Source organism: Tyto alba, unplaced genomic scaffold, assembly GCF_018691265.1.
Source record: "Tyto alba isolate M040663 unplaced genomic scaffold, T.alba_DEE_v4.0 Super-Scaffold_42, whole genome shotgun sequence".
Lineage (NCBI taxonomy): Eukaryota > Metazoa > Chordata > Aves > Strigiformes > Tytonidae > Tyto > Tyto alba.
The window spans coordinates 23,562,662-23,573,086 of record NW_024881318.1 but is presented as its reverse complement, the minus strand read 5'-3'; the positions used below and the strand labels follow the sequence as shown (position 1 = coordinate 23,573,086).

Here is a 10,425-nt window from a genome sequence, read left to right as displayed (position 1 = left end):
AGATTGTACTTAGTGTAATAACAATTTATTAGCAAAGCATAGATTGCACAGAGAATTCAGTTGCACATCTACTGCACTCCAGGTTGGACGTTACATCTGAAATGATGTGAGAATGCATCCTCCTCTCCGGCACTGGTGGTGTCAGTTTGGTGGCAATGAAGGGGCAGGCACCCAGGGAATTAGAATGACTTTCACCCTTAATGAAGAGATGAGAATGTAAAGATGACAAGGAAAAGTCTGATATACCTGAAGCCCTTTCATAGTCTGTAGCACTTTGCTGAACCATTATTTCTACTCTTCCATTTTCCCTTCTCCTTCCTGGGCCCCACGCTGTGCTGTTTCTTGCTCAGAAGTGCCACCTGACAGTACCTCCTCCTCCTCCTGCCACTTCCTGGCTTTCTGTAGCCACCAGCAGACAGAAATCAATTTCCGCTGCCAGCTGCAGGCCAGGTCTTGCTTTCCCTCATGTACGAGCAGCCCCCGAAGCAGGCTGTCCAGTTTCAGTATTCCAGCAAGGAGAAGCCTGCCCCTCGGACCGTTCGTGACAGGCAGCCCGCACGTCAGCACTGCAATCCTCCCCTGCCGCGCGACAGCCTCCTGGTTGTGGCTGGGATAGGGTTAATTTTCTTTCTAGTAGCTGGTACAGTGCTGTGGTCTGGATTTTGTGAGACTCATGTTGGTAACACACTGATGTTTTAAGTTGTTAAGTAGCTCCTACCCTAAGTTAGGGACGTTTCAGCTTCCCTGCTGTGCCAGCGAGGAGGTGCACAGGGAGCTGGGAGGGAGCACGGCCGGGGCAGCTGACCCGAACGAGCCAGTGACGGAGGGTGAGCGTCCTCTTCAGCAGGCTGGAGATCACTGCCTGCTCCGACCACACAGTGCAGACGCAAGGACTGCCACTAGAGGTTATCCCCAGCATCTTCATAAAACTTGTACAACCCATGCCGAGCCACATGTCACTCTCGTAGCTCTGCTATATGAATCTTCCTGAAAAAAACAGCCGCCTCTGGCTGAGGAAGACTTCCAGATGAATATGACAGACAAGGCTCAGGCTTGGAAGAAGATCAAGTAACACTGACACCAAAAAGCTTTGCATGCCACAAAGGAGACTAAATGCTCCCGCAGGTAAGCAGGGCACCCGGGCTGCCCCAACCGCTACCAGATTCATTAGACCATACACTTCCCCAGCTCCTCCTTTCTCACAAGCTTACGCCAACCACAGATTCATTGGGAAGCTTGCTTGGACTTCTGCAGTAAATACTTGGATGATTTCTCTTTCCCAAGCTGTTTAGCCAGACCGAAAGACTGACAAGCTGTTGCTTGTTTATTTTCTGAAGCCAGTTTGCAGACAGCAAGAATTAATGTGGGAATGGCTGGCTCTGTTTATGCCAGTTACTCATTAAAAAAAAAAAATATACACCACACACTGGGATGGCATTATTTCCTCCAGCTACACTACAACATGAAGTTCTCTCTGAGAAGAAAAGCTATGGAAGTTCCCAGGAAACTTTCACCGAACCACTGAAGCTAGGGTTGGACAGGGCTTCAAGATACATACTGTCTTTCCTCCTGCCCCACGTCAGGCAGAGCTAACCCAGCAGCTCAAGTCGGCCGCCTGATGCCAGCACACCATGCAGGCACCTCTGAAACACGTGCTAGCACTGCTCCAAAGCTGGCTTCGTAAAAGATTTGGACAACTGGCTACACTGAGATGCTTTCCAAAAGGAAGACCAACTCCAAGAAAACCAGTACAAGAACTAGTAATTACCATGAACTACGAGGATTATCCGAGGAATGGTTCACAAGAGGGAGTCATTTTTGGAAACGGTGTCCATTGTAAGCACAAGAAGCGGAATGGCAAAGTACTAAAACCGAGCCACAGCTATAGACAACTGTGCAAAGTAGAAGATTAAATGACACATCCAGAACTTAGGTTTTTATTTTATGAGCTATTGTATGGGCAGCTGAACATCAATAAGCAATAATATCAGCAACAATAGACAGCCAAGAACCTGATGACGTAAATGGCTAAATCTTCACCTCTGCATCAGAGGTGGAGTATTTTCAGGGAAATACAAGCCTGCAGCTTGCTTTCTAAATGGTAAAGCTACAGCCCTCCGTTATGCAAAAATCCTCACAAAGCTTGAAGTACACACAAAGTAAGTATTTTAATGATAGATTTCTTCAGTCTTCAATCTGTGAATTCAGCTGACAACAGTGTAGTAATTAGAAAAAAGTTCTTCTCCTTGCTTGATGTCTCTGAGAGCGACAAGCACTACACACCTCAGGTGGCTGTAAAAAAAACAAAAAGCAAAACATGTGGACGTGAACAATTACATTTCCCTTTGAATTTTTACAGTCTAGATTAGTTTGGGGAGTAATATGCATAATGCAGGTCAGGGAGCCTGGAAAAACAACACTGAAATACAGATAGCAAATTTAAGTAAAGCCAACAAAAAAAAAGCACAGCCTATGTGGGTATGCAAATGATGTTTCCACTCACAGCATTATTCAGAAATGAAAAGAATTAGTCAAGACACAGAAAGAGACACACACACAGACAGGAGGAGAAGCTACAGCAAAGTTCATGGAACAGAAATCATTCCACAGGCACCAGGTTGGCTAAGCCCACTCTCGGCCACACAACATCCAGAAAGACAGCTCTGAACTGCACCAGAGACCCGCCGCCGCGGGAACTTTCCGTAAACCCCAAGATGAAATGGGTGGCTGGCAAACAGCTTTCTTACAGAGAGATTTAGGAACCCACTCCCCATAAACTTCTTTTAAGTAAATGACCACACCCTAAAGCTGAAGTATCTATTCTAGGAAGGAGAGCCCGTTCTTCTGATGCTGATGAACATAAAAGTGAAGAACAGCATCAACCCAAACAGTCCCCATGACTGAGAAATTTAGCGTGAGGCCATTTGGAAACAAATCCAACAACAACAAAAAGGAAAGCAAGTACTAAGAACTCTTTCACAAGACAGAAAAAAGATTCAGAAAACAGATTACCTATGTTGGCAGCACTGTAAATATCAGCATCAAAACAAGCAGCTATAAACAGATGGGACCTTGAGTCTAGTGGCAGTACACTGGAAGAACTGATGATGGAAAGACCGTATTTTCTTGGACAGATTCCAAATGAAGAGAGCACAATTCCCTCTCCCTGAAATGGTCTCATAGCTTAGCTCTGCTCACTGCATTTTCACACTTCAAGCACAGCATCCAGGCTTCCTGAAAGTTCAGTCTTAACACTTATTAGCATTTATTAATTTATCTGCAGATTACAAGTGTATCTTTAATCTTGCTTCAACAAAGTCTAAGCTTAATCAGAAAAGCCATTTTTTCAATATGCACCCCTACTTTCTCCAACCAAATTTCAGATTTTTAAAATAGCTCCAGAACTACATTAAAAGTCTAGATGATTTGCTCCAAAATCCTTTTCATCTAGAGAATGCAGAAGGATTATTTGGTTCCTGAAGGTAGCAACTGCACCAGAAGCACGATTTCTTTGGTGTGTTAAATTCAGGACCAACCTTACAACTTACTTTCTCCCAGCCTCAGAGTTATTCTTGGTACAGGACACTCACTTCAGAGATATTGTCCATCCTTGTTGTCCATATTGCTCCCTGTACATATTCAACTAATTGTCACTTTTCCCACATTTCCAAATAAAAATCTGAGAAAGGTTTCCAATTGTTTTAATTTCTAAAAGAGGTGGATTTTCAGGTCATAATGAGGATGTTGTAATTGTGTAGCGTAACTAAAAGTCACATGCCTTTACACTGCCTACTATTTCACTTGTCTCAATAAAATCAATTTTAGGTTTCTTCTTGCAAATTGATCTGCTTATTTCTAACATAAGCAGAAGACATGGAGAACAGGCAAGTAAGAAGCCTAAATCTCAACTATCTTAGAAGGGCTTTGATTGGTTAAGGGTTGCAAACTACATTTGAAATACATACCGAAAAGCCTCGGTACTGTAATACAAGCAAAATATAACTAGTGCTTTACGGATTCTGAAGAATCACACTACAGCCTAACCACTGCTTGTAAAAACATGTCTTCAGAGATACGCTGATCTCATTTGTGAAGTTGTGGAAAAAGGAACAAAAAGCTAACTCTTCCACACAGGTGCATACTTTTGTATAACCCATCTTCATATGGAATAATACTGTTCTTCAACCACACTTGTCTTTTTTACACATACAGTGCTTTGTATCATACAAATCTATGAGCTCTTTGATTCGCTGCTAACCTCTCTATGTCATGGCTGTAGACGATGTTTGGAAGATACTGTTTCAGTTCTACTGGAAAAGATCCCGGCACATCAAACTCCTGATAACACACGTTGGCTGCTTTTTCTAGAAATAAGGAAAAAAAAAAGTCTCTATGATACCAAGAAAATCTTAGGTAGGGTTTAGAGATATGTAGACATATCATATGTACTGCTGCAAAAGTACCAGATGCTTTATCAAGCCTGAAAGTCTCTGTAGGGAGCTACTACACTCCTCTGAAATCCTAATTTGAATTTGCACAAGATATACACAACCAATTAGAAGAGCTTTAACTCATCCTCACAGCATTAAACAGGATGACATGGTTATCAACATTTATATGAGGGGCACAACTTGCATAGCACCAGGGGTAGCTTACAGCATTGCTAAATGTTGTTAATATGCAACATTTGCTTCTACAATTAAAAAAAAAAAAAAAAAAACTTGAAAAAAAAAAATCTTCCTGGTGACAAAATACATCATAAATACAGCCAGGGAGAAAATCACCGTCTGTCCAGCAGGAATATGGGAATTTTCTTTACATGGACACTGGACCTGGAGGAAACAGTTTCATGGGACAGTCCTTTGTCTCTGCGCCAGTCAATACCTGGTTCCCTACTCCAGCAACCTGGATGCCACCTGGAGGCAGCATATCTTTAGTGTAATTCAGGCTCTGAAAGCCACTTAGAAGCTAGGTATGGTAGCAATTCAACTTTCTGTAACTTACAACCATTCCCATGAGTTAATTATTTCCCCAAACCTCAAGACCAACACATACTGTGTGAAACAGAATAGATAAATAGTTCCCTTCTTCATGTCCAATAGCTAGATCAGATCAACAGGTCCCTAGATTTTACACATAGACCTAAGGAAGTAAAAAAAAAATTATAGTTCAAACTGAGCAGTGACAGAATTCTACTGTACATGTAACCGTGCATATGGTTATCATGAAGCCTGCTGGAACCACACTGGGGAGCTTGATCTGAAACTGTGTACTGCCTCAGCCCAGCAGTCCTTTGCTAGATTTCCTTTCCTACCACCTGATGTTTTGGCATGTGCGTCTTTCTTTCTACATACCAGGGGGGAGACAGGGGCAGTCAGTGAAAAAAGCACATGGATATCTGAAGCACTGCTGTGCTGAAGGATTCTAATACCCAGCTGTCACAAAAGGCCTCAGAAACTCTTTATCCCATAAGATAGACCGTGTCACCTCCAAAATAATTTATATCCATAAAGACAAACTCAATCCTGGAAAATTTACCTGGAGACTTACCATGTGAGCAGTTGTTGACATACTGTCCCATGGCCAGTGGGTTCTGCAGGGTAGCTGTGAGCCAGCTCTCATCACTCATTTGAAATGGGCCAAGTTGGTCTCTCCTGATGCAAGACCTGAAATGACCAACAGCATTAACGTGAATCACTGCTCCTTCACTCAAAGGGTTATTCATAATTCCTCCTGTAGAAATGGCCGCAGTCGCTGGATAAAGTCACAGGTCTCCAAGCCACCTGGGAGAAAGGGCAAGCCTGGGGTAGGGGTGTGTGTGTGCAGACCAACACCTTGATGATACTTTAAAAAGTACATTTAAACCTCCCACTAGTGGTGTGCTGTCTTTCAGACTCTGGCAGAAGAACCCACACAAAACCACCATGTACGATTCCCGAAATGAACATCAAACATTGCCATTACAGAAGCGTCAACACATGTTGTTCACCTCATTTCCAGAATTAAAATCTGGTATCAGTAGGTATTAGTATTCAAATTCAGTATTATTTTACATCATTTTGCTTGTTATGAATTTTATTTTCATGTAATAGCTAAACACAAATTGCTGCAAATTATGTTTTAGGGTAAGTTAAAACAGTACAGGCCAGCTGCGTCGGGGCAGTTCAGGCTGGACATCAGGAAAAGGCTCCTCACTGAGAGGTGCTTGATCAATGGGACAGGCTCCCCAGGGAAGCGGTCACAGCACCAAGTGTGGCAGAGTTCAAAGACCATCTGGATGACGCTCTTGGTTGTATGGTTTTAGTTTTGGGTAGTCCTGTGAGGAGCAGGGGGCTGAACTCAATGATCTTTATGGGTCCCTTCCAACACGAGATGATGGTAATACTGCTACTATTATAAGGCTTACTGCTCCTTTCCTAAGTGCTGCTCATCTGTAGACCAGAGCCTGAGTTACCAGATTCACTCTTCAGGTGTTAGCAAGTCCATATAGAAGCTTTTTTTTTTTTTTAATCCATTAAGCAGATTTGAGTAACAGCTCAGAATTGTTTAAAAATTTTTATGATACATCCTTCTGCTATTAAAACTATTTTCTTTACAGGAAAGTCTCTGTACATCCAAACGCACCTCACTGGCATTACAGATGAAGACACAAGTACGTAACAGATCACATCCAGCATCTCTTACCCTTGTGTTGCCTGGATTACAAGATACACACAGGTGGATAATACTTAAATATAACTCCATTTAGGTAAGCCAACAGGAAACTGGGACTATTAGTACCACTGTTTTAAATCAGTTGAGTGACAATTCCCCATTTCTTCTGACTGCTTACCTGTACACTGATCTTGATAGTCCTTTATCGTTCCCATCAAGGAGGATGCCATCTATGCATCTAAAAATAAAGGGATTGCCAAGGGACTGGAAAAAGATGGGCTCATGCTTTCTGTATACTGTACCTGTTGCAAGACAGATATGATTATTTCAGGAAAAAATGAATTAACTGTCAGAATGGACTTACGGTATCACCCAGTCCGCCCCCGCCACAGAAACTCAAAGGAGACAACAGAAGGGGTAGCAAAGAACTCCCCTCTCAGTTAACAACATCAACACTTGTAAGTGGACAAGCTTTTAGACACATCCTTGTGGTACGTAAAAAATAATCTAGATAAGCTGAGATATTCCAGCCATTGAAGGAAATCATTAAAGAGAAGGCCTGTGTCCAATATCCAGGTGAGAGGTAGATGAAGCTTCACAGCCAGCTGGCCAGCTTCAGAGAGGAAAACAAGCAACATTTGTTCAGGAAAGGGCAGCTGAAGATATTGTTTTGTTCCTACTGTGCCAGGACTCTTTGAAAAGCACACACAGACAGTGAAAAACCCGAAACACCCCCCTCCACCACCCCGATCAGATGTTTTGTTTGGTACAGGAGAGGGAAAATGCCAAACCACAGATCATTTCAGCAGACACCTTCCGTTATCTGTGGACAGGATTTAACCTGCCCTGGGTTCCAAGCATAGACAAGTGACAGCAGACCAGCTTGCAATTTTTTTATGACATTGCAGTCCTGCATCCCTCACACCCATCCCATCTTCAGCAGCCCTCAGCAGAAGGGCTCACTGCAGTCTCACAAGGAGCTAGGAGAAGGCCCCACCAGAGGGCTGCACTCACTGCCAGACCACAGGCAGGAGAGCACTGATCTGCTCCCACCACTCCCTTCCCCAGACAGCAGCCCTGCAGCCTCCTCCACACCCCTGAAAAAGGAAGACATTTCAACAGCTCATCCTCGTTTTGCTAGATGAGCTGCTAAAGGAGACTCTCAATGGGCCTATACTCACACTTAGTGAGTGCCTGAAATTTGAAGCAAGCTGCAGAGTTGCAGACTCAATCCCTGTGATTGCCATTTGACAATCAGTCAGTTTACTGGTCAATGGCAATGGCCAGACACTCCTGCTTTGGCATGGCAAAATACGGTCTGCTGCCCAATGCTTGGGCCGGTCCCAATCCTGCAATGCTGGCACAAGCTAGAAACGGCATGCAGGGGACAATTCTGTTGACAGATGAAACGGAAACAAATCCAAACCTGTCCATACTGACAGAACTACAAATCTTTTTAAGAAATGTAAGCAAATACAGTTCCAAGAAACGAGGAGGAGTAACAGAGAAGGGTCAATTTTCCAAACATGCTTTATGGAAGAGAGTTCTGCTAAGTAAAAGTTTTATTTTCATTCTCCAATTTGTATTTTCATGCTTTGAAAAAGTCCATAGTCTTGTCTGCTGATCTGTGAAATCTCAAAACTTAATTTTTCAGACCCTTATGCAAAACCCCAAAGAATTAAACTGTATTCTTCACCTACTTGAAATCACTCCCATGCAGTTGTGTTTACAGAACTTGGAACTTTTCTAGCAGCTGAAAAAACATAATCTGAGTACTTAAGGTTTTTTTCACAAAAAAAAATTACACACACACACACACGCCTCATATTGCTTTGCTTATTTCCTAAAGAACTCTAGTAACTTTATACAGAAATATCCTCATTCACCATAACTTGTGATTTTGTTAAGGAATGACAGAAATAGAACCCACAATAGAAGTTAGTGTAGAACTTCAGCATTCTATATATGGTTAGATGGTTAGAAATCACATCTAACTTAATCAGAAAAAAAGAACATTCCATTACCAGGATACATAGACACAACCGTCCCTTTTGGTACAAAACCTTTGGTAACAAACACTCCAGTTCCAGCAGACAACAGGGAGCTTTGGCTGCGACTAATAGTGAACCCTAGTGTATTAAACAGAACTTCCTCTGGACTAAACACATGTTGACTGTGATGGTTACACAAATTTAATTCTGATTGCTTCTGCTCAACAGTCAGTAATTCCAGATATTTACACTTGATTTCTGGAAGTAAGTCCAAAATATGTGCTTGCCTGCTGAAGTCATTTGTGAACAGAGCTTTAAATATTTTCAGTAGTGTTTCAAAGACATCTTCATCAGAGATAATTTTGTCTTGGGAGCTTTCAGGAACATATCGGAGGGTCCTGTAAATAAAAAAAAAAGTTTCAAAATTACATTTTTCCTTAATAAAATACAGAATAGTCATTTTACAGCAGCAATTTACAGGCACTGTTGTTTCAAACAAACTGAAACTCTAAAGACTGTTATTTCATACCTCTCCTTAATATAAAACCATCACCTGTGTATTTACAGCAAGGCAAGTAGGTTAAACCCCACTGAGGTCTTGGTGATAAACATACCAAAAATCAAATACATGTGGTTATCAAAGTTTATTAACAGATGTATGTATAGTTCGTTACACTTTACACGAGGTGAGGACAAATATGCTGACATGGAAGACCTTCGTTTATGCTACTTATAACAATGTTGTACTCAGTTAAATTCAGGCACTACTTTTAACTTTAAAAAGGGCAAAACGCACCTTAGCGGAAAAAAAAAAAAAAAAAAAAAAAAAAAAAGGAAGAAAATTGTCTAGTTTTAACGTTAAATACCATTTTAAAGTATCCAAAAGTTAGAGTTTTACGGAAGCAAAGGTACACACGAGGCTGAACCACTTCAGCAGAGCAGCCACCTCCCAGAGAAAAACCCGAGCCAGCTCCTGCGGCGCCCCCGGCCACCCCCGAGAAGGCGAAGAGCGGGGTCTCGGTCACGGCAGCTCCTCGCCCCCAGAGAGGGGCTCTCACCCAGCTCCAGCTGCTACCCGAGGACGAAAAACCCGGAGGGGAGCCCGCCAAGCGGCACCGGCCGCCACCCCCTCAGCCCGCCGGCGGGCCCGGCCTCCCCCCAGGCGGCGGTGCCGCTGCGCGGGGGAGCCCAGGCCCTGCCCCTCCGCCTCACCTGCGCTGGCGGCGGAGGTTGAGGGCCAGCCAGGGCACGAAGCGGTACTTGTAGGCGTCCCAGCGCTGCCGCAGCGACTGCAGCATGGCGGCGCCGCTCCCCGTCACGGCCGCCCTCGGCACCGCCCCCTCTCGAGCCGCGCCCACGCAGCCGGCCCAACCAATCACCGCTCCGGATGCGCGGACGTGTTGGCGTACGGAGCTGCCATTGGCTGAGGCTGGGGTCAGTCACCAGCGGGACGCGCCCGCGGGGAGCCGTAGCCTGCCACACCCCACAGCTGAGGGCGGGCGTCAGTGGGGAGAATAATTAGCGTGTATTTTTAAGTAGCAGATGCCAGCTAAATGGCACATGGCTGTGTGCTTAACACACATAAAGGCACAGTTGCCATCCAAACTTTTCAAACCTTTTTTTCTGCTTTTTTTGAAAAGTTAATTTCTAAAGTTACCATTGACATAGGTAATGAAAAAACCCTATATATTTAAATAAAACAAAGTACAAATCATCCCTCAGAACTGACTGACGAGAGGGGGCTTCCTCAGGCTCGCCAGGCCTCTGGGGCACCACCGTG

At 43.7% G+C, this 10,425-nt stretch overlaps 1 protein-coding gene across 1 annotated transcript; it reads right to left on the bottom strand.

The window, feature by feature from the left end:
- Window positions 1–1,921: 1,921 nt before the first annotated feature.
- Window positions 1,922–9,979, bottom strand: SETD9 (SET domain containing 9). Its single transcript, XM_042804870.1, has 6 exons — window positions 9,858–9,979; window positions 8,679–9,043; window positions 6,833–6,956; window positions 5,551–5,666; window positions 4,259–4,364; window positions 1,922–2,292 (listed from the first exon to the last, which is right to left on the bottom strand). The coding sequence occupies exons 1-6, from the start codon at window positions 9,941–9,943 to the stop codon at window positions 2,205–2,207; spliced, it is 885 nt and encodes a 294-aa protein (XP_042660804.1). The 5' UTR covers window positions 9,944–9,979; the 3' UTR covers window positions 1,922–2,204.
- Window positions 9,980–10,425: the final 446 nt, after the last annotated feature.

Bases quoted from the DNA above. Each gene is read 5' to 3' on its own strand.
- SETD9 (XM_042804870.1), bottom strand. From the start codon at position 9,943: ATGCTGCAGTCGCTGCGGCAGCGCTGGGACGCCTACAAGTACCGCTTC. The intron at 5,667-6,832 runs GTAAGCAGTCAG...TGGTCATTTCAG, and splicing joins CTATCAAGATCAGTGTACAG to GTCTTGCATCAGGAGAGACC. The intron at 4,365-5,550 runs GTAAGTCTCCAG...CCTTATTTCTAG, and splicing joins TGTCAACAACTGCTCACATG to AAAAAGCAGCCAACGTGTGT.